The sequence below is a fragment of the Pogoniulus pusillus genome, chromosome 16 (genome assembly GCF_015220805.1).
Source record: "Pogoniulus pusillus isolate bPogPus1 chromosome 16, bPogPus1.pri, whole genome shotgun sequence".
In the NCBI taxonomy this organism is placed as follows: Eukaryota; Metazoa; Chordata; class Aves; order Piciformes; family Lybiidae; genus Pogoniulus; species Pogoniulus pusillus.
The window spans coordinates 9,371,202-9,396,239 of NC_087279.1; the positions used below are offsets into that span (position 1 = coordinate 9,371,202).

At 41.1% G+C, this 25,038-nt stretch overlaps 1 protein-coding gene across 2 annotated transcripts in view; it reads right to left on the minus strand.

Annotated features, from left to right (window-relative positions):
- Positions 1–25,038, minus strand: part of ATG7 (autophagy related 7) — a 104,032-nt gene that overhangs the window by 66,817 nt on the left and 12,177 nt on the right. For both annotated transcript variants that reach the window (XM_064156348.1, XM_064156346.1), the window contains exons 10-17: positions 24,337–24,427; positions 23,101–23,245; positions 22,364–22,522; positions 20,630–20,824; positions 13,087–13,290; positions 12,721–12,836; positions 11,965–12,040; positions 11,110–11,190 (exon numbers count right to left, since the gene is read on the minus strand). In XM_064156348.1, coding sequence (XP_064012418.1) covers positions 11,110–11,190; positions 11,965–12,040; positions 12,721–12,836; positions 13,087–13,290; positions 20,630–20,824; positions 22,364–22,522; positions 23,101–23,245; positions 24,337–24,427 — 1,067 coding nt within the window. The remainder of the gene's footprint in view (positions 1–11,109; positions 11,191–11,964; positions 12,041–12,720; positions 12,837–13,086; positions 13,291–20,629; positions 20,825–22,363; positions 22,523–23,100; positions 23,246–24,336; positions 24,428–25,038) is intronic.

Genomic DNA, 25,038 nt, shown 5'->3' on the forward strand with positions numbered 1-25,038 from the left:
TCCAAAAGGTTACTTTCTGGTGATAATCACTTGCTTTTTAGAATGGCAACAGACTGCCTGAATAGAAGCAGCTGTTAACTAGTTTCAGAACAGAAATTCCACCAACGTGGCCTAGGAAACACCATATAGGGGAGTAAGTCAGTTTGCTACCTGAGCTGTGGTGGTACCACTAAAGGCAGGATATGCTGCAATAAAAGCATCTTAAAATATGCATCAATTTAATTACAGAATCATAGACCCCTGGAAAAGACCCCTAAGATCACTGAGTTCAACCATCAGCCCAACACCACCATGGCCATTAAACCAGGTCCCAAAGTGATACATCCACACGTTTCTTGAATGCCTTCAGGGACAGTGACTCCACAACCTCCCTGGGCATCTTGTTCCAATGCCTGATTGCTCCTGCAGCAAATATATTTTTTTCCCAATATCCAACCTAAACCTCCCCTGGCACAATCTGAGGCCATTATCTCCTCATTCTGTCACTTGATACTAGGGAGAAGAGACCAACACCCAGCTCACTCCTATCTCCTTTCAAGAAGTTTTCTTTTGTCACTTTCAGGGACTTCAATTTCCCAATTCAGCTAATTAAAGCTCTGCAATAAACACTACAGAAGGGATAAACACCATCAGTTCTTGACATCTAACCGTCATACACAGATTCAGTAACAGCAGCCCTTTGATGAACATAACATGGCACATATTCATTCAGTAGCCACTAAACATACATCTGAAAGAAGAATGAGGCAAAATAAAACCCATCTCAAGCTCCTCTGCCAGGAGACCACACAAGACTGCTCTGTAGGTGATCAGGAATACAGCCAGACCAGACATCAGATAGGCATAAAATTATTCTAGGGGAAAAAATAAAAGACATTCCAGATTCAAGAAGTTCTCAATTTGTTGCCATGTGGAAAGGAAATTTTCTCCTATTTAATCATGTCCAGCACAGTCTAAAGGCCCATGGTTGGCACGAGTTTGCTTTTTCAGTTCTCAACAGCTCTCTTTGCTACCAAGACTGCACTTAGTACGAATATGATCACTCTGAATAACAGCTTTACAGGGAAGGAATACTTGAGTTGTGTTATATTTTTTGTCACTACTGATGTCAAATTAGTTACCATCTGACTGCAGATGTAAAAAAAATCCCTTATCATTTTTTTTCCTGGGAATAAATATGTCACTATCCAGTCACTTGGTGACATGTCACTATGTAGTAATTAATTTTCTCAAGCAGAACAGTATGCAAAGCAGTTACTAAAAGAATTAGAAGGATGTCATCCTTTTGCCTGGCAAGACAAGCCAGAGCAGTGCAGATTTATTAAGGAATTCTTCTCTTTTTCTCACCTGCAGGTCACTTTTCAGAGCTGAGGAGCATTAGGAAGCAGCATGCCTCTGTTAGCAGCTCTGTCAGGAGAATCCACATGTTAAAGTCACACTCTTCCCTGGAGCCAAATATAAACATCCTCTCAGGTTGATGCTCTAACTTGGGTTCCAGACTCCATTTTACAGAGCCAGAGGCACAACTGGCTTTTCACATGGTGGCATTTTAATAGAACAAATGAATCCGTGGCTGGACACTATCACAGCAGGCACACATTAACGTGCTGCTAAAACCTTTTGTGCAAATGATACACAGTAACTCATTTCATTAGCAATCTGTAACTCATTTAATTAGCAATCTTTTTATTCTTCTCTGTTTACTGAAGGAAAAAACATCCCAAATCTCATGGTAGGAGGGGAAAAAAAATAGAGGCTTAGAGTAAAATAACTTGTTTTGAAATGAGAAACAGATGTGCAGTCTTGGTGTTACATTCTACTTAATAGCATTTTTCACAAAGAAGTCTCAATTGCTGGGTAGGAAGACATTCAGAAAGAGAATCTGGCTCCAGAATTGCTTTATAGCACAGAAGTTAGTATCTGGTAAAGTAAAAATACAAACTCCAAACTCCTAATCCCAAGAACCTGGCCACTGATGTAAAATTGACTCACATTTTATGCCTCATTTCTGTCACATAATTTTAAAACTTTTTTGCAGCATTTACATTTGGTCTGGCTTTTTTTTTTTTTTGGTTGCTGGTTTTGTTCTCAAATTAGTTAGCATCTGCAGACCTTGTTTATTTTCCAAGGAAAATAAAACAGGAAATTCATGCTACCAGATTTGCTGCTTACACTAAAGAAGATATATGAGTAACCTACTTCCAAAACAATGTGGGTGCTGTGTTTTACACTCTTCCTGGCTTTCAACACTTGCCACTTAAAAACAAAACAGCACGCTTCCACTCCCTGCTCTGCCTTCCCCCAAAAGAGACAGATACTTTATTGAACATGTCAGAGTCAAGGGGGGGAGGAGGGATTAAAAATTAAAAACCCCACAAAATTCAATGTTCTACTTAGAAATTGTGCATGTCTAGATATATTCTTGCACACTGACTTCCCAGTTGTCCCAGGCAATGCAGAGTGAACAGAAAACCACTAGGAGTGTTAGCATGTTGAAAAGAGACATTTCAGTTACAACAGCTGCTTGTAAAGTAAGGAATACATGGAAAAGTTTCGCCAGTTGAGCTCTTCCTATCCAATATTAGAACAGGAATCATAAAATCATAGAATTGTTTCTGGAAAAGACTCCTAAGATCACTGAGTTCAACCATCAACCTAAAACCACCATCACTGTTCAACCAGGTCCCACAGTCCCATGTCCCCACATTCTTTGAATGCCTCCAGGGATGGTGACTCCACCATCCTATGGAGTCCACTGGACTGTTCCAATGCCTAACCACTCTTGCAGGCAAGAATTTTTCCTAATCTCTCTGGCACTACTTCAGGCTATTTCTTCTCATTCTATTGCCTGATACTAGGAGCAAGAGACCAACCTCCACCTCACTCCAACCTCCTAAAAGGAAGTTTAGTGAAAGGCTGCAATGCTGTAAGAATCCTCCTAAGTGGGAAAAGGATGAAGTACATGAGCTACTGGCTGTAAGCAGTTGCACAGGCAGCACTAATGTTCCATTTTTCAGCACAAGAGACATAATCACAGAATTGCCTAGACTGGAGAAGACCTTAGAAATCATGGAGTCACATCACTAACAATAATTCTGGTTCTCAGAATTCTCCTCAGCCCATAGAGTCTGGTCTCTTAAGTTCTCCATTTTTATTGCCAATTGGCCCAAAAAAGTTGTAAAGAAAAACCCAACAAGGTGATCTTCTAATACACCTATAAAAGAAGAATGCAACAAACCTGGACTTTTCTGAAGGTCACCTTTTCAGGGACTCAGTTTACAGCACTAGAACAGAAAAGTCTGACAGCATTTCATGAGCACAGTGATGACTCTTAAGACATTTCAGCTTTAGATAATACTTCAAGTCTTATCTCTAATGCCTGTATGAATGGTCATACACACTTGTGTGTCCACACATGACTTAAGAACATCGGTTCCTAAGCTTTAAGAACTAGACCATAAAACAAAGTGCTCTATTCTATGTGAACACTGAAGAAGTCTATTCTGGAATAACTGGAAGGTTAGAAACCACAAGGTAAAACTGGCATCAGTTTTGGCTCATCTCCAAACAATTAAAACGCCCTCTGCACACATATTTTCCCCTCACCTTCTTGTAATAGGTATCATAATTGAAAGCAAATCAGTATAAAGCCTTACCTAATCCAGGTACAACATGCTGAAAATTCATTTAAGAGAGATTCTTGGTTTGATTTAGAGGAGGAATGTAGTGACACAAGTGTGTTGTGTCTGTTACGATTTACACTGATTTTTAACTGCGATGGATAGAAAATGGAGCATTACCTTATCAAAGAACAGGCTTTGCAAGGGCTCAACAAGCTTTTTTAACTTAGTACTTTAACACTCCTTTTATTCAAAAGAATAAATGAAAGGGAAAAGTAGGAGTCTTAGCAATTTAAGAGATGTCAGTTAAGCATAACCTTGCCAACAGTAAGTTCTCAAGACCTGCAGACCTTCTGAACTTCTCTAAAATAACCTTTATGTATTTACAAGTAATAATTTTCCCTGAATTGATCTGAACTCCAAAATCTATCTGAATTGTTGGCCTAGTAATATAGACAATTCTGAGCCTTTCTTAGACATTTCCCACAAATTATTTTAAACCTAATGACATCTTCAGGCCACAGGCTTTCTACTGAAAAGCAGGGATGTGAAAGCCATTCCCTGAAAGCACTAGTAAACAGAAATAAAAAGGAAAAAAAGGGGGAGGAAAAGAAACATCTCCATTTTAGAGACTGAGAATAAAGGAACAAAGGAGTTTTCATGTAGACAATATCATTAGATCATCTGTCCTGACCTCTTAATACCTGGTATGTCCTTCTGTCATCTAACAGCCATCTCTTGCTCTCCACATTTTACACTGGGCAGATATTTACTACTTTATTTATCCCCATTCTGCTTCCTGTCCAAAATTTACACCGATTAGCTCATCAGCACTTACAACATTTTTGGCTCCAGCTCATACTGGCATTAGTCACTACCTACTGTACAGCAGCTGCAGAAGGCCCTTCTTTCATCCAGTCACATCTAAGGTTACTGACAATTTCTGGCTGGATAATCTGTTTGTTACTCATATATAAGGGCATTCACCTACAGCACACTTCTTGCTTTTTCCCTTGAAGAAATAGACAATCCCTAATGCTGACAGTGAAGCAAGTCCACTTCCCTGGACATCTAAGCAAATCTTCTTCCTCATGGAAAAGTGACTGTCTTAAGCTCAGGACTGTTTTGACTGTCAGTACCATTTGGTACTATAAAAACTGGAGTGGCCTATTTTTGATGGATTTGTTTAAGCAAGCAAAAAGCCAGTAATGACTGGCTTTACTGGCATACAAAGTCATTCATTCTATCTATCTTTCCCCTGCCATCAACACTAAGGTATGATCTGTAGAACACCATTGTCTCAGAGGGAGTTTGTCTGGGTTTCGGGGAATGAAAACTAGGGCTCCCTTCAGCAGAAACTGCAGCTGCAAAGTAGTTCCTAAATGCAGACCTCCAGCTTAAAAATCTGTGTTTTGTAGGCCATTTCACAGAAGAGGATGTACAACAATACTCATGCAAAATAGTACTGGAAGAACAACAGCATTTTCACTGTGATTATTTACTGATTTTATCAGTTTCAATTACTTTATCCTCTTTTGAAATTCAAACTGCCTTCACTTTTTTCCAGTTTCAAAGAAAACAAAAACAGTTCTGCAAAGACACAGATTGATAAAACCCTGTGAAAATGTGGAAGTAATTAATAAAGGTTTAAATCTTAACTGTCCAAAAATGTCTATGTGGGTATGTGCAAGCAAAAGAACAGTTGCACAATGTAGTGAAGCTGATGATTTCATAGAAACAAAGAACGATTAAGACTGGAAAAGATCTCCAAGATCTTCAAGACCAACAGTAAACCCAGCACTTCCAAGTCCATCACTAAACTGTGTCACTCAGTTCCACATGTACACTTTTTTTGAATACTTGGATGGCAATTCCACCACTGCCCTGGGCAGCCTCTTGCAACACCTGTTCTCCAAACCCTTCACTAGCTTCACTGCACTTTCTTTGGACACTCTCCAGCACCTCAATGTTCTTCATGAGTGAGGAGCTCAAAACTTGTGCAGAGGGGACTGCAGCGACACAATCACTGCCCTTAGTCTTGCTGGACATACTGCTGCTGACCCAGGCCAGGGTGCAATTTGAGACTGAACATACACATGTTCCATCCTTCCCCACGGTCCTTCCATTTACAGCCTTCATTGTGGAGTTGTTATGTGCAAGGCAGTTTATTTAGCACTGCTGCCCTCAAAGGATTGGCTATGACCCTTCCAGTCAGCACAATGCACTAAGCAAAGGGTAACAAGACTTAACTTCTGCACTAAATTACAGAGTCGGGTTTTTTTTCAGCTATAGCACAGAGATAACAAGCTCTCTCCCACCTTCTGAGGTTCCAGTGTTGTCAGTTTTAAGTTCCATTTTTCAATCATCATCCATCCTGTCTGTACAGACACCTGTGCACCACAGAAGGTTGGGAGCACTGAACACACCACTGCTTCCACATCTTTTTCTCTGTTTACAAAACCAGGCAATGCCTGGTTCATGTTACTTTTGGGATTTCTGGGGTACTTGACCACATCTGCACTCCTCCAAGTGAAGAAAATTCCATCATAACGATCACATCATCACGGTTACAGTTTCTTAGTGTGTGATGTGGCACTCTTAGCACAGCATACAGCTTCCTCCTGTTAGTATCCTTTCACTTGGGATAATCTACATTGTCTTTTATTGACTTTATTATAAAAATTCTATGTTTTTGGAATGGTAAACCCAGACATCTTTCAGGAAACCTACAGTAAAACCATCTGTGCTGTGACTAGTTTTGAAAATACATCTCATTTCAACAGCTCACTGCATTTAAAATTTATATCCAGAGGGATAAAGACTACCTGAGATTTCAAGAGTTATGGGCAAGATCATCCTGCCTCCAGCTCCTCCAAATTAAAATACCTTTTTTTTCCAAAGAGGAAAATCAAAAGTGACACACTTCTGTAAGTCAGTAATTTACTCAAAGTAAATTTTGATACCACCTTAAGAGTAAAGCACTACATTTAACTCAGCATGCTGAAAATATGCCTAGGTATGTTAATGATGCTCTCTTTAAGTCCGAATGAAACCTGTCCAATATTAACACAGAGGCTGCACTATACATAGAAGTGTCAAATGTTAACATATGTAAATTCAGGAAATAAGAAATGTTATAAATGGATTCAGTTACATGGGCTTAATGTTACAGCTCAGCTACAGAAATAACCCTTTTTAAACATCCTTTTCAATTTTTGCAACGTTCATTCCTGCAGGACAAATTTCCTCCCTCATATCTGCAAGCTATGAAAGCGTTACCTTTTCTTTAGTACAAAAAGAACCAAGGCTTTCTTTTCCCCGTGACTTCTACATCTCTAATATCAACATAGTACTAGAACTGAGAAACTTATAAAGATGTTAAAAATGGCTTCACTGACAGATTATACAATATGCTGTTACTGGGAGAAAGCAAAGACTTCTCTCAATGCAGCTAGGGCAAGCACGAAAGGTCTTGCTGGAATCAAAATGATCTCAACTGAAAATCATCAGGAAGTTACTGAATAGTGCAGGTTATTGTCAGAACTAATCGGAACTATTTAAAGTAAAAATGCACACCAGGGAGCAGATGAAAACAATAAAAGCATTGTTATGGCTACATGGTGATAGATTTCCAAACTGAAACACTCATAAATAATTTATACAAGGCAGGCACTTAGTAAATGTCACAGCAAAAGTGTTCAATGTATTCTTGGGATGTTAAAAAGAGAAAACATCTGCATGGGTAGGGAAATACCTTGACCCAAACCAGAAATTCTAACGGAGTGCCTAGAATATCACGTCTGACCCTCGTGTCTATCTCTTCATGAAATGCCATGTAATTGAAAACCAATTAAAAGGTAAGACAGTAAAATTACTCAGTGGTTAAAACCCAATGACTTAAGCAGATCAGTTATTCAGCACAATGTATAGAAATTTGAGATATGCTCTTTTTTGGGTTTTCTTTACTTGACGGAGGATAATCATAGAATCACTTAGGCTGGACAAGACCTTTAAGATCATCAGGTCCAAAATACCAGATACATATAAGAATGATTTTAATGAGGGAAGGAGAGAAACATCTTTAAAGAAAGTAAGTTAGCATTGCAGCACATGGATGATAAATGTGATCTCTGGAGGAGGTAAGATCTATATGTAAAAACAGAGGGGCCACCTGTATACCCAAGCTGGTTAGTGGCAATGATCTTTTCTGCCATTAAACTCCGTGTATGAAGTCTCCTGGCTCATTCCATGACCCTCAAGTAGAAGCATTAACAGATCCTCCTGGATGCCATGCTGAAGCACATGGAGGACAGGAAGGTGATTCATGATAGTCAGCATGGCTTTACTAGGGGCAGGTCCTGCCTGACTAACCTAGTGACTTTCTATGATAATGTGGTTAAGTCATTAAATAAGGGACATCCTATGGATGTGACTGGACTTGTGCAAGACCTTCGACATGGTCCCCCACAGGCTTGCCAAATTGGAGAGATGTGGATTTGATGAGTGGACTGTTCAGTGGATAAGGAATTGGCTGGATAGTCACATCCAGATGGTGGTGCTCAATGGCTCGAAGTCCAGATGGAGAGCAGTAACAACTGCCGTCCCTCAGGGGTCCATGCTGGGACCTGTGCTATTTAATATTTTTATCAGTAGGCCTGCAGTGACAGGACAAGGGGCAGTGGGTTTAAGCTTGAGAAGAGCAGATTTAGATTGGATACTAGGAATAAGTTCTTTACTATGAGGGTGGTGGAGCACTGGAACAGGTTGCCCAGGGAGGTAGTTGAGGCCCCTTCCCTGGAGACATTCAAGGTGAGGCTTAATGCGGCCCTAGGTGACCTGTGCTAGCGGGGATGTCTCTGCTGACTGCAGGGGAGACGGACAAGATGACCTGCAGAGGTCCCTTCTGGCCCAGACCACTCTCTCATTCTATGAACATTTACATTACTCAGCAGAACACAAAGACTGGCAGCTTTCCATTAAGATACACCTTTCAACATTTATGTTTCAAAGCTTTATCCAGTTGCCTGCAATGATCAGATAGTACAGGATCAGGATCACTCAACTCTAAATTTCGAAGGGACTGTAACACTTCTTGCCATGGCGATTTGAGAAAATAGGATCATTTTGCACCCAACGGGGTAAACAGGGGGTAAAAAATGTAATGTTCTTGCTCTAATTAAAGCAGCCACTATGAATAAATGTCTATACTAAAGAACTTTGGACTCTCCAAGTTTAACATGGAAGAGGAAGAGCAGAAGAGCTTCCACTGCTCCTCAGACCTGCTACTTAGCTGGCAATGCAGTGCTGCTAGCTCTGAGAGAGGATACCTTCCATTCCAGCACATGCTTGTGCAGCACCAGAATAAGACAGAGGGGGAAATAAAAGAAGGAAAATTTGGCCCAAAATAAAAATAGATTGGTTTCCTGCAGTGACCATCCCAAAATTCCTGAACAATTGCCTGCAGGAAGCTTCTCTGGCATGCAGTCTGTTCAGGACAATTCTGGGTAAGGAATAGCTGGCTGCTTGGATGTCTGGCCTCTTCAGCTTTGACAACATAGAAATGAAGTCATGACAGAGTCAAAATGAAATGGAATCTAATCTCTAAGCATGCAGATCATTAGCAGCTTCTCCAAAGTCATCCAGCTGTAGCAGATGATGGTTTCAAAATGTACTAGAATTTACAAATTTCTAATTCATCAGTTTTATGTTTTAAGAGAAGAGAGTGACAAAAGCTGAATAAAGAGAATGCTAACATAAGAAAAAAGAAAAATTAAAGGTACCAAGAAATTCAATTCTAACAGAAAAGCCACTTTTCTCCTGTGCTACAAGTTTGAATCTACACTAAATCTGACACAGATCATGATGAAATTATGCTAAACTGCTGCATAAAAAAGCCCAATGCTCCAAGAATCAACATACATATTACAATTAAATTGTAATTGGATTTGACATTTCAAAGTATTAGCATCAGATTTCCAGATAACACAGAGTGACAGACTCTTATGCTAATAAACAGAAAGTTAGCAAAGTAAACAAAGGCTTTGTTTCTACTGTAAGGAAATACATGTGCCAGTGAAGCAACCTTTTCAGCACAGAAGTAATTTAATACTCAAACCACATGAAAAGTGATCTTGCTGGGAATAGCACAGCTGCTAAAATCCAAGTCAGTTTTTATTAAATCATCAAGCCTGTTTGTGTAAAACAGGACTGTCTTAAAATGACCTCCAAGAAGAAATTATTTGCTAACAAAAGATTGATACTTGCATTTCATTTATCTACACCAATGTATGTAAATTGGTTTTGTCTATCAACACGTCCTGAATGAGGGGTTAAAAAAGAAAAAAGCTTATTCTGACAGTTGAACTCTCTGAGTCCACCACCAAGTTTTTAGCTACTGCTGAGCTTTCAGCTACTCAAGAGGGCAGATAAATATTTCTAAAAATAACAGCACTTTCGAGCTTAGTGCCTCAACTTTCAAGGAGAAAATGAACACTAATAGTCCTTGAAAATTTGTCAAATGTATCCAGACAGCCTAGAAAACAAAAAAAAGAATACTGAAGAAGAAATTGTGCAAGTCCTCAATAACACGAGAGTGCCTCAAGAATTTTTGATAGATCCTTGAAAGATGGACAAGTGCAGTCATAAGAATGAAAAGAACTTCTTGCAGTAGCAGGAAATGATTCTATGAGAGTGAATTAAGCTGATGGCATTCTCAGGCAGTCTAAATCAAAGCCTCTGAATCTTTGCATTGAGATATCCCAAGTTTCTTGAACCACATGGCTGTAGAAAACTTGCCATAAAAAAAACCAAAACCCAAACCCCAAAACTTTTCAAAGGCACAGCACAGGAAAACAATCCAAGCCTGAAGAGACAGCCTCACACAAACACATTAGGAGGCTGCCTCAGTGTTCTGGCAAGGCACAGACCAGATGCAAGCAACAGCTGTAAATCTGTTAAGTGACTCAGGACTGTCTATGCCAACACCAAAATGAAACAGTCTTTTCAAGAAATAAATGTTATGGAAGTAATATTTTTGTTTCTTGATGTATTCTAATTTAGTACTACAATCCAGAATTTAGACAACTTTGCATATTTGTAATGATTTGTAAATTCAAGAAAGCTGAAAAGATCTATTTTTTCCATCAGAAAGATTAACTAGAAATACAAATTTTATTCATTCCTACAAAGCCAAAAGATATTGGCAGTATCTGCTGACAAACTTTAGAAATGAGTTGGCTCTAATCTTTACTTGGTGGCCTTAGCTGACTAGGATGTTTATGTGGAGGTAATAGCATACTAATAGGTGATGGTCAAGGAAATTTGGAGAACAGCTCAATAAAGAACTCTAGCTGAACTGCAAACACAGATTCCAAGCCCCAAAGAAATAAGAAAAAAGGCCAAATACAAAGCAATTTTCAGCAGACAAAGAGTGACCCAGAGCAAGATCATTCAGCACATATAAATGAAGTCCAGACAAACTCAGACTCACTTTGGTTGAGCAGGCTGTGCACTTATCAAATGCCAGGCTGACTGGAAGAACATTATCAAATCTTGATAAAAATCCACGGATCTGGAAGATATAAAAATAGATTATTTTTTAGTTAGAAAAGCCATTTCCATGAGCTGGGTACATACATTCAAACAACAGATAAAAATCAGCTCTAACTAGGTAATACTGTTTCACCACAGTGACCCCCAATAACACCTGTAGAAAATGTATGCTCAGTGGATGCTACTGGTTTTCCACAAAATAATGGTCCTGCTATCTTAATACAACACTATTTAAGCATGAATAGAGGCACAGCACCACCTGGAGTTTGAGCTTTTTGGCTGCAAAGTTCAGTCAAAAATAAAAAGTCTTATCATAATTAGCTAAACACTTCTTTTTCCCCTCCTTGTCAACAACATAGAATCTGAACACTTCACTGCTGTGCATTCCTAAACTAATTTTTTAACACAATAGTACTGGTAGGTAATTTTAACATTCCAGACTGTTGTTTCTGCTAACAGAGACAGCACTGACATCACTTTGCAGCAGGGGTTTGATCATTTAGACTACAAACTATGCCTAATTCACACGCTGCCTGCTTCCAACAAATCCCTGCTAAGTAGGTAGCAAGAATCATGTCCACAAGTAGAACAGACAGTGCCAGGAACACAACTACCTTGGGCTGTGTGACTGATGTATTTTATTATTTAATATATACACAGATGTAATCAAGCATGGAGAATTGGGGAACAGAATCAGTTTAGAGTATGTTTTTGTTAAGGAGGCAAAAGTCTGTGATGTTTGACTTCTATCAGTTCCCAGATAAACAGAAGCATTTACTCACAAATTATTTACCTGATGAGGAACAAGTCCAAGAGAAGTAGGTGGCTCATTCATTCTATCATCACTACTGCTGGCCACAGCATAACCACTAACAGAAATCCAAGAAGGAAAATTAAAACAAGACAACATACTCAACAGTCAAAATTTCCAGTAAGCTTCTCAGTTTAGATGCCTTTCCAGAGTTTATCTGGAAAGTGTGTTTCACAGTAACTAAGATTCTGCATGGGAGTGTAAAAACCCTTTATCAAAAGCCTTGCAGCATATTAATTTCCAACTCCTAACTCACTTTTTTTCAGAGATTTAAAGACAGAAAATTAGACTAAATTTCAGGCTGCAGAATTTCAGAGTTGTTACTATATCAAACCCAGTACTTGGCTTACCTTGAAGCCCTTGAAACACATAGCGATGATAACTTTTCATTACATTCAAACACTCTCTTGAGTAGAGAAATACCAAGATCCACTAACAGGAACACTTTCTTCTTTAGAAATATTCTCACTGCTTTTGTACTGTTAAACTCAAGACAGAAAAATGCCACTTTCCAAGATAAAAAATTAAAATACTATAAGTCAGTTCTCCCTTACACACTTAAATTACACTAATGTAGTGGATATGAGTTACACATTACAGTAATTTACAGGCAACACTACACCCTACAGAATTGTCCTACTGGACGTACACTTCCTCCTCATTCTCCCAGAAGATCATATTAAACAGACCTTACTTCTCAGAGAGTAACTTCTCAACATCAATCCAGAAATGACTCACCCTTCTGGATGCTGTAAAACAGAAACCATTAATTCCACTGCAAGTGCTCCAGCTACCATTGCTAGTCCAGGCCGACTGACAGTGCACTGCTGGTCCAGCGTCCGATCCCTAGTGGACTACAAAGATAGACAGTTCTAAAAGGAAAGAAAAAGTAACTCAAAAGCAACCAGCTTCCTGCTACAGAAACCATCTTGAGTTCTGTACAAATAATTTATCTGATTTTTCTAAATAAAAGATGAGCTATTACTAAATCCTGTGTGAGGGATTAAGAAAACAAAATCCTTAAGGAATAAGCACAAAGAAAACAAAAATCCAAGTCACAACATGAGAATTCTATAATCACCATTTGCATAAGGTTCTACTCACATCCCCTGGTGCCACAACATCATTGCAAAAGTAGCAGCCCAGCTTATAGCCAGGAATATTTGAAAAGAGTGATGACCCCAAAAGATCAGAAGAACTCGAGGCATTGCTGACACATGAATCATCAGACTCTTGCTGTTTTGGTTTCTTTAGTCCATGTCTCATAACAACAAATGTGTCAAATCCCAATGCAGCATTGATGACCAACTGTGAACAATAAAAGGGAGAACAAAAGATTATCAGTGAGCCAAAAGGGGAAGGGGGGAAAAAAAAGCAAAAAAAAAAGCCTCAAAACTTTATTCACTGTAAATGTCAAAAACCCCTCATACTGTAGCTAAAAAAAAAAAAATTACCTGCACATGCATCACGCTAGCCACAAACAACAGATCTGACAGGTGCAGAATTTCAGTTGTCAAGCATTTTAGAAAAGACAAAACCAAACCAAAAACCAGTTTCAGAAATTCAAAACCCATTACTTTTTCCTGTGTCTTTCAGCAAAGTAGGTACCAATTAACACCTCCCTCTGGCAAAAAAACTCAGGCACTCCATAAACGTGTGGTGCTAATTTACATCTGAAGCCAGGTTCACATCATCTAACGTTCAATGTCTCTCTCTGAAGCTACTCAAAGCTGCTCTGCACTGATAATAATTAACATTTCTATCAAGGGGCAACCCTTGATATCCATAGAGGCTGGGGGATGAAGAAAAGGACTTCAGGGTACTTTGCAGCCCAGAAGGCAAATCGCATCCCGGACTGCATTGAAAGAAGCCTGGCCGGCACGTCAGGACAGGTAATTCTGCCTCTCTGCTCTGACCTCACTTGCACAACTGTGTTCAGCTCTGGGGTCCTCAACAAGGAATTGAGGTGGACCCAGAGCAGGTCCAGTGGAGTGCCACAAAGATGATCAGAGGGCTGGAAACATGAAAACAGGCTGACAGAATTGGGGCTTCAGCCTGGAGAACAGAAGGCTCCAGGGAGACCTTATAGATGCATTTCAATATCTGAAGAGGATCTACAGGAAGGCTGGAGAGGAACTGTTTAGAAGGGCTTGTAGCAATAGCAAAAGGGGCAGTGGTTTAAAACTAGAGCAAGGCAGATTTAGGTTGCACATTAGGAGGAGGTTCTACATAATGAGAGTAGTGTGTGATGGTTTGGGGGTTACCCCGCCCCCCCACACTTTTGAATTTGCCCCAGCTAACTCAGACGGACCCTGGGAATATAGATGAAGCAATTTATTTACAGCTAGCAGAATTTACAAGCAGCTATTTACAATATATACAGTTATATACAGTTATATACAGAAATATACAAAGGATAAACAATACAAAAGCACAACTCCCCTCCCAGAAACCTAAGTTCCCAGGAGGGGCTCTCAAACCACCCCAACACCTCCCCCCGTCCCTCTCAACCTTACCCCAGTTCTCAGGAAGAAAAGAGGTGCAGCCAAGAGGTTAGGGAGCAAGGTTAGTAGGAGCAGGGTTAATGAGATGTGACCCGGTCCAAGGCAAAAGCAAGAGTGAGAAACAAAATGGAGAATGTTTTCTTCTTCTTCCCAGAGTTCTCAGCGTGACTGTGAGAGAAGTAGACACAATTGTTTTTCATTTCACTGCCCGTTATCTAGTTCTGTTACCAAAACATTCCAGCTTGCTTCAAACTAGCACAATCCACCCCTGTCTACTTCGCTCAGAGCATCGCTGAGAATTATCCAATCTAATCTAAACCAATATTTACACTAAAACAATATATACAAGTTCAGTTCACACTTCAATCAGATGTAGGTGATTCAAAAGCTCAGAACAGGGACTCCCAGGTGATGTTGGGTTCGTGCTCACGTACTGTAGATTCTATCGTAGATTCTCTCAGTGTTGGGCGCCGATGTTACCTAGAACAGAAAACTCCTAACAGCTTGAATTTAAACTCTTTCAGCTAAAGTTAAATTTCTCTGTGGAATACACTGGATTTCACCATTCTCCTGCATTACCCAGTATGTATGACCAGGACCTTCAGCAGAAACCACCCCTCGGACAGGTTTCCCTTCGCCCGAAGGAGAAAATACCCAAACAGTTTTCCCTAACAGATTCTTTTCACGTACAACAGGAACTTTATCACCGTCTACTGTTTGGACCAAATCTGATTGTGCAGGTCCTGCTCTGTTTACTGAACCTCTACTATTTACCAACCAGGTAGCTTGTGCTAAATGTTTGTCCCAGTTTTTCAGAGTTCCACCCCCCATGGCCTTTAGGGTGGTTTTCAGCAAACCATTGTAGCGTTCAATCTTCCCTGAAGCTGGTGCATAGTAGGGTATGTGATAGATCCATTCAATACCATGCTCTTTGGCCCAGTTTTTCACAAGATTGTTCTTGAAATGAGTACCATTGTCTGACTCAATTCTCTCTGGAGTTCCATGTCTCCACAGGATCTGTCTCTCCAAACCAACAATGGTGTTACGTGCAGTAGCATGTGGAACTGGATAGGTTTCCAACCATCCAGTGCTGGCTTCTACCATCGTTAGCACATACTGCTTGCCAGAACGAGATCGAGGTAAAGTGATGTAGTCAATCTGCCAGGCTTCACCATACTTGTACTTTGACCATCTCTCACCATACCATAAGGGCTTGATTCGCTTAGCCTGCTTAATAGCAGCACAAATGTCACAGTCATAGATGACTTGGGTGATAGCGTCCATGGACAAGTCAATTGACCTATCACGAGCCCATCGGTATGTTCCATCTCTGCCTTGATGTCCAGATGAGTCATGGGCCCACCGAGCTAAGAACAACTCACCTCGGTGTTTCCAATCAAGGTCAATGTCAAGATCAGAGTTGGTATCAACTTGAGCAATCTTAGCAGCTTGGTCTGCCTGCTGGTTATGTTGATGTTCCTCAGTTGCTCTGCTCTTAGGCATGTGTGCATCTACGTGCCGCACCTTCAGTGGAATTTTCTCCAGCCGTGCATCAATGTCCTGCCATAGATCAGCACACCAAATAGGCTTTCCTTTCCTCTGCCAACCATTCTTCTTCCAGTCCTTTAGCCAACCCCATAGAGCATTGGCTACCATCCACGAGTCGGTGTAGAGGTAAAGGATAGGCCAATTCTCACGTTCAGCCACATCAAGAGCAAGTTGAACAGCTTTTACCTCAGCGAACTGACTGGATTCTCCTTCGCCATCTTTCGTTTCGGTAACTCTCCTGGTTGGACTCCAAACTGCTGACTTCCATATTCGCTTGTTCCCAACAAGACGACAAGAACCATCTGTGAACAAAGCATAGTTCTTTTCCTGATCAGAGAGATCACCATAGGGAGGAGCTTCCTCAGCACGAGTTATTTTCTCCTCCGGAGGTTTGGAACAGTCTGTGCCTTCCGGCCAGTTGGTGATCACCTCCACCAGACCAGGTCGGTCAAGATTACCCATTCGTGCTCGTTGGGTTATCAAAGCCATCCATTTAGACCAGGTTGCATCTGTGGCATGATGTGGTGATGAACCTTTGCCCTTGAACATCCAGTTAAGAACTGGCAGTCTAGGAGCTAAAAGCAATTGTGACTCAGTTCCAATCACTTCAGAAGCTGCTTTCACTCCCTCATAGGCTGCTAGGATCTCTTTCTCAGTTGCAGTGTAATTTGTCTCTGAACCTCTGTAACAACGTCCCCAGAAACCAAGTGGACGACCACGTGTCTCATTTGGAGCTCTCTGCCAAAGGCTCCAAGTTGGACCATTGTCACTGGCAGCCGTGTACAGAATGTTTTTAATGTCCGGACCAGATCTCACAGGACCCAAGCCCACTGCATGGACTACTTCTCGTTTGATTTGATCAAAGGCTGCTTGTTGTTCAGGTCCCCACTCGAAATTGTTTTTCTTACGAGTCACATCATGCAGAGGTTTGACAATCTGACTGAAACCAGGAATGTGTAGTCTCCAAAATCCCACCACACCAAGAAAAGAAAGTGTGTCCTTCTTACTGGTGGGAACTGCCATGGTAGAGACTTTGTTGATCACATCCTGAGGAATGTAACGGCGACCATCCTGCCACCGCACTCCCAGAAACTGAATTTCTCTGGCAGGTCCTTTGACCTTGTCTCTCTTAATGGCAAAACCTGCTTGCAACAGAATGTCAATGATTTTGTTACCTTTCTCGAAGACTTCCTCAGCAGTTTGGCCCCACACAATGATGTCGTCGATGTATTGGATGTGCTCTGGAGCTTTACCTTTCTCCAGTGCATTGTGGATGACTGAGTGACAGATGGTTGAGCTGTGTTTCCACCCCTGAGGCAAACGATTGAACTGGTACTGGATTCCTCTCCAGGTGAATGCAAACTGAGGCCTGCACTCCTTTGCTATGGGAATAGAGAAGAAAGCATTAGCAATGTCAATGGTTGCATACCACTTAGCCTCCTTCGATTCCAGCTCGTACTGGAGCTCCAGCATGTCTGGCACAGCTGCACTCATGGGTGGTGTCACCTCGTTGAGGGCACGGAAGTCAACTGTGAGTCTCCAGTCGCCTGTAGGTTTGCGCACAGGCCAGATGGGACTGTTGAAAGGTGAATGAGCTTTCTCGATGACAGCCTGACTCTCCAGTTGACGAATCAGCTGATGAATGGGCAACAAAGAGTCACGGTTAGTTCTGTACTGCCTATGATGAACAGTTTGAGTTGCAATTGGCACTTCCAGGTCCTCTATGTCATGATGTCCCACAACTGCAGATTCATCAGAAAGTTCAGGTCTAATGGACAATTTCAATTTATCATCCTCAATCTCTACAGATGCTATTCCAAAAGCCCATTTATGACCCTTAGGATCTTTGAAACAGCCTTGTCTCAAAAAGTCAATTCCCAGAATGCAAGGCGCATCAGGACCAGTTACAATAGTATGTGTCTTCCACTCTTTACCAGTTAAACTGATCTCAGCCTGTATCTTAGTTAACTCTTGAGATCCACCAGTGATTCCAAAAATAGAAATGGACTCTGTCCCTTTGCAATTAGATGGCAATAAAGTACACTGAGCACCTGTGTCAACTAAAGCCCTGTATTTCCGAACTCTTGAACTGCCAGGCCACCTAATGAATACATTCCAATAGATTCGGTTCTCTCCACTATCCCTTTCCTCCTCCTGGCTGGAGGCAGGGCACCCCTAATGCTGAACATGGCATGTAGGGTGTACACAGTGATTGGTGTTGTTGCGAGAGGAATTGCAACTGTTGGAACAATTGCAGTTGCTCTCAGGAGCTGAAGAAGTGACAGCTACTTTCCTGGCATTATTGCCTCTGTTTCTGCCACTCTGCAGATCCCTGACCCTCTTTGAAAGAGCTGAAGTAGGTTTACCATCCCATTTGTTCATGTTCTCACCATATGTGTCACGCAGAAGTATCCACAGTGACGCACGTGATTGCTGCTGTCTGGGTGGAATTTGTCTCCTCCTGGGCTGGAATTGCCTTGCAGGAGGTGGGCGTCTGTTCCTGACTGCAGAAACATGCACCCATTCATCTTAATTCCCAGAGCTAATTTCCACTGACTCCAAAATATCTAGCCCCACGTTGGGAAAGCCAATTAAAAAATGTGATGGTTTGGGGGTTACCCCGCCCCCCCACACTTTTGAATTTGCCCCAGCTAACTCAGACGGACCCTGGGAATATAGATGAAGCAATTTATTTACAGCTAGCAGAATTTACAAGCAGCTATTTACAATATATACAGTTATATACAGTTATATACAGAAATATACAAAGGATAAACAATACAAAAGCACAACTCCCCTCCCAGAAACCTAAGTTCCCAGGAGGGGCTCTCAAACCACCCCAACACCTCCCCCCGTCCCTCTCAACCTTACCCCAGTTCTCAGGAAGAAAAGAGGTGCAGCCAAGAGGTTAGGGAGCAAGGTTAGTAGGAGCAGGGTTAATGAGATGTGACCCGGTCCAAGGCAAAAGCAAGAGTGAGAAACAAAATGGAGAATGTTTTCTTCTTCTTCCCAGAGTTCTCAGCGTGACTGTGAGAGAAGTAGACACAATTGTTTTTCATTTCACTGCCCGTTATCTAGTTCTGTTACCAAAACATTCCAGCTTGCTTCAAACTAGCACATAGTGAAATACTGGAAGAGGTTTCCCAGGGATGTGGTCAAAGCCGTGTCTCTGGAGACACTCAAGATCAGACTTGATGTGGCCCTGGACAACCTATGTAGCTGGAGAGGTCCCTGCTCACTGCAGGGAGGATGGGACAACATGACCTTCGAGTGTCCCTTCCAATCCAACACAATCTGTGAACATCCATTTATGCAAATGCAGCCCAATATTCATATAGTGATCAGTGTTGGTACTGGAAAACCTTCTTCTGGTTCCAGATCAGAATTTATTGTTGAGTTTGCAGCATATTCACATTCTCCAAATGCTAAAATACTCCAAGTGCCATTTAAGTACAAATGGTTTCAGGGACAAGTTTTCACGTTATCTTACATCATTTATGTAATCTTTTCAATTCACTGTGGTCTGAAACATGACTCATTAAATGCTCCTGCATGACAAAGCAACAAAACCCAAGCCTCCTGCCCCCAAAAAATTGCTGCTCAGCAAAGAAAGCAATTAACAATTACTTATGGTGTTCACATGCATCTGTTTAGTCGCAAGGGAAGCATAAGCAGCTGTGGTTCACAGTTACACTGTCATCATCTTCCACTTTCTCTTCGGTTTGTGACAAGTATGAGCCAGCAGTGTGCTCAGGCAGCCAAAAAGGCCAACAGCAGCTTGGTTTGCATCAGGAATAGCATGACCAGCAAGACCAGGGAAGTGATAGGACCCTGTTCTCAGCACTGGTGAAGCCACACCTACAAGACTAGGTTCAGTGTTAGGGCACTCACTCCAAAAAGGACACCGAAGTGCTGGAGCGTGTCCAGACAAGGACAATGAAGCTGGTGAAGGGCCTGGAGAACAGGTCTGGTAAGGAGCAGCTGAGGAAACTGGGATTGTTCATCCTGGAAAAAAGCATGCTCAGGGAAGAGCTCATTGCCCTCTATGGCTCTCAGAAACAAGGATGAAGCCAGGTAGGGGTTGGTCCCTTCTTCCAAGGAACAAGTAATAGGACAAGAGGAAGTGGCCCCAAGTGCACCAGGGGAGGTTTAGGTGGAGTATTAGGAGAAGCTTCTTCTTTGGAATGATTCTCAAACACTGGAACAGGCTCCTTACTATGAAGCTACTTCTCTTTGTATTACTATGAAATATCTGCCACTGGAGATGGTCAAAAGATACTGACTAGACAAGTCCTTGGGCAAGATGCTGTAAGTTCACCTATTTTGAACAGGGAACTGGACCAGATCACTTCTAAAGCTCTCTTTCACCCTTTGTCATTCTGTGGTATAAGTTTCTATTTCCCCTTTTTGACATCCAGTTTTTTTTCTATACAGAACCTTCGAAGCTACAAAAGCACAAACAAAAATGTCTGCACAATCACAAAAGTTGGTCAAATATTTCCATTTCCCACAAAGCTCCTTAGGTATACACAGCTGGTTCGTATACAAGAGCTGAAATACAGAGATAAGGAGACTAGCAAGGTATGGTACAATACCTTTCTCTTGCTGGCTGCAATGACAGCAGGAAGCCATCGACTCTCTCTAGTGTCCATGAGTAGGAAAACAACATCGTGAGCATCAATAAGCTCCTCAAGTTTAGCCACATCCTTCCGAGCCTGTGCCATTGTTACTTCAGAAAAATTCACTGGATGGCCTGGCATAGGGATGCTCATGTTATAGCCTTCTGAGCTCTGGATGGAGTCAGGCAAGAAACAACAGGTTAGAAAGATAACCTTGAGACTGCACAGAATCATGCTGAAGTTCACCATCAAATTCAATTTCTGTTTGGCATAAGAGCAGCTTTATTCTTTATATCTCTCTCTACATCAGTGCTGGGTACTAAAGCAGAAGATCCTGAGGGAATAGCAGTTTCAGCTGCTGCATCCATCCAGAACAGAGAAGCTGAATGCAAACAGAGTGCTGTGGGTCACCAGAGCAGAACAACCATGTTCAGGTGGCACAATACCTCAGCTAACAAGCTCTGTCTCTCAGAAGGTCTTATAAGGACTGGGAAATCACTACAAGAACTGCTGGTAATCCCAGAGGTTACAGACACCACTACACAAGCACATAGATCTTGTACAGGATTATTATCATGCTGTTAAACCTATATAAAACAATACCCCTGAATCATCTGTGCAGCCACTTCACACACCTTAGCAGGATGCAGTTTGCATTTGTGATTCTGAGTATGGATTAAATTACAGTAAGACAGATGCGAAGCATCACACATTCTCCTCTTTCTTTTAAATTCTTTGTGAGAGAAACAATAGTCTCAAATGATTTTCGTGTAATTCAACTAGCCATATGTGAACTTGATACAGAAAAGAATCACTTCTGAGTAATGTTACTCCAGTGCTTGGATGCCTGGAGGCTTGCACTGTGCCGATGCCGAACGAGCTTGCTCCTATCCCAGAAACATATGCCTCTTCCAGCTCCCTATTTGGGCAAAGCATAGTGAGCAGCAAATGGCTGTGGAGCCAAAAAAGCATATACACAATGCAAACAATTAACTCACTCATTTGGAAATGTGTTAACACAAGCTGTCAGCCATCTGCTAGAAGGGAATAATGGATCCTTCATATATAGTACAGAATCATAGGCCTTGCCAAAGGCTCTTTGCTTGTCACTGTGCTGTAAACAGCCAACAATTTAAAACCCCAAATGTAGAAGCTACATGAACCACACATAAATCACACGGGAAGAGTGGACAGGAAGGTTGGCAGGACTCACTTTTGTACTGATGCCATGAGCAACTCATAAATCCAGGTGAGCCAAAATCAACTTAAGTTTTCAAATTTTGGGTGTAAAACATAATAGGAAATCTCAGCAATACATTTATTACTGCCTTTGAGACCTTCTGCTCCAACAGCAGACAACTCATGTGTCTAAACTCACATTTAAGAGCAGAATAGGAAAACAAAGTATCAAAAACAGCCATTACTGGAAGTTCCCTAGCACATAATAGAAATGAAAAAAATATACTTGACCATCAATGAGCTACAAGATTCAGATGATCCTCAATTATATTTCATTATTACAAAGATTTACTGTCTCAGAGCCTAACTGGTACAGAGCTTACAGATTTCTCAGGAACCAATAGAACCAACTTGTGTAATACTTTTCCCACTCACAATAATGCTTAATTACTAGAACGTGGAATAGCTCAAATTGAAGTCACCAGCTGCCCTCCAAGGAATGTATTAATATGTTTTAAACACTGATCTTACCACTCCTGGAAAGATTTTCTGTAGCCTGTCTGCTGCTGCAAGTGCCTTTGGCTTCCCCCCACTAAGACAGTCTTCAAACTCATATAGAGGTTGTCGCACTGGGTTGGAGTAGGAGATCTTTGCATTGTCCACAAATGTAATCTTCCTGACTCCCCAGCCCTAAACAAGAGCGCAACTTAAAATAATGACAAGTACAATGAGCTTAGCCAAATACTTTTGAGTAACACCAGAAATTCAAGAGGAGTTTTGCTCCATTTTTCTAGAAAGATCAAGCTATAAAAACTTTTGAAACTACTGAAAACAACAACCTTACATTGCACAAAGGGCACAGAAAATGTGGTCTGCCCAAATATATATTTTAATGGTAATGCCTCAAAACCTTGATGGGTACATAGTAAGCTGCCCTGAAAAAGAGTATCAATACAGTTACTTCAAATGCACAGTGAAGCACTCGATCTTATTATCTCATTAATTAGTTCCAGAATTTCTTGTTCAATTTGCTTTCAGGTAAACTCAAATTAGTTTTCTTACTAACTATTATTATGAGAACTTTAAGTTATTTCCATGTGCTACAGATATTACCTCTTCCCTCCAATTTATAACATCTAATATGTTTTATGGGTGTATTTTAAGGAACACAATTTTTCTTTTATGTGCTATAGCAGGCATCAAAAAAAAGCTCCAAACCACCTCAAACTTACAAGAAACAGCAGATTAATTTTTAACTCAGTACTTACCATCAAGGTCCTTGCAACACTACAGCCCAGCGTCCCAGCTCCTAGCAGCAGACACCTGGCAGACACAATTTTTTCCAGATCAAGAGTAGGCACCAGTCGCCAGCACATCAACTTCAAATTGAGATCCACTGATGATTCTGCTAACCTACACCAGGAAATAAAGAGCAACACACCTCTGAACATTCCTGTGCTTTCCCAACACAGCAACTACGTTTATTTCAAGTGAGGAAGTTCAAATATTTCTCTTGAAAGAAACAATTAATTTGAAAATTAAACACAGAAGTACTACGAAAACGAAGTCTCCCAAGCATACTTCCACCTTTCTAATAAAAGTGTATGATAAGGGGATCAGGAAAACACCTGCTGCTTATGATACATGCAGTATGTTCTTTAGGGTCATAACCACAATTTTTTAACCATTCTGCAGGTCCTAAGAAGGGCCTGGAGAATAGGTCTGGTGAGGAGCAGCTGAGGAAAGTGGGGTTGTTCAGCCTGGAGAAAAGGATACTCAGGGGAGATCTCATTTCTCTCTACAGCTCACTGAAAGGTGATTTGAGCCAGGTGGGGGTTGGTCTATTCTCCCTAGTAATAAGTGATAGGATAAGAGGAAACAGCTTCAGGTTGTACCAGGGGAGGTTTAGGTGGCGTATTAGAAGCTTCTTCCCTGGAAAGGTTCTCAAACACTGGGACAGGCTTCTCAGGAAGGTGGTTGAATCCCTGTCCCTGGAGGGGTTTAAAAAAAAAAAAACCAAGGATGTGTTGCTGAGGGCCATGGTTTAGCATCAGACTTGGCAGAGTTAGAGAATAGCTGGACTTGATGACTTAGAAGGTGTTTTCTAAAGAAAATGATTCCATGCTTCCATGTTTCCTTAGCTCTCTCCTGTCACACTTCACAAAAGGCTGAACTTCATTATATTTAGTAGTTTGCAGGTTACAGAATTCAATGCAAACCACATGCCTGTAACACTCTGACCTACATTCCACTCAGTTTGGAACACAGCACATTTGAAATGTTAAGATGAGAGTCCAGAACTGCAAACACTCCTGCTACATGCAGTGCACTCTGCTCTCTTAACGTCCTTACTTCCCATAGGACTGTCCTAACAGTGTGGAGTATTGGTGTTACTGTACGCTCTGACCTAAAGGAGACAGTGAGTCCTTGAGTTCCTTCATTTCGACTTGCTATGGTTTAAGCCTAAGTAAAGGAAACTATAGGAGTTTCTAAAATAAACAAACCTTTTTGGATCCATGCATTCACTGAGATTCACCATCCTTGGACCCATGCCTCCCTTTTGGTTTTTCTCCCATCCAACAGCTTTTGGACAATCTGTTTGATATATTAAGTCAGAAAAAATATAAAAGAAGAAAAATGAAAGAAAAGTTTAGTATCACAGGATAGAAAAAACAATTGTTGGATTTAACCCCATTTAGGAAAAAATATCTAAACCTGTAAGCAAATAATCTGAATCATAACAATATGTTGCTACACAATGTTTGCTAGTTCACTCCAAAGGGAAACACTGCTTCTTGAAGAAGTGCTTCACTCTCAGGTATCCAATGTGCTGCTTCTGTTTGCTCAGCTTGTTTTAAACTCAGGACAGAGACAGTATCATGCCTCATCAACCCTCCAGATCTTTAATGTCAAACAGTCCTCTGCATTCAGAGCTCAGTAAATTCGTAATTCAGAACTTTGGAAAGTTTGGCAAGATCAGTCATCACTTCATGTTTCCTAGAGCCCATCTACAGATTCAGTAGGGAATTATATGTGCTAATTATTCAGTAAGGGAACAATTCACAGTGATGACACACAAAGCACTCAGAACTTCCTGGACAAGGTGGAGAAACGTGATGCTGTCTTGTACACAGAAGGAACATATCAGCTTATGTCCTGTCATTACCAGTTTATCATTTAAAACACATCTGCCTGACTCACTATGG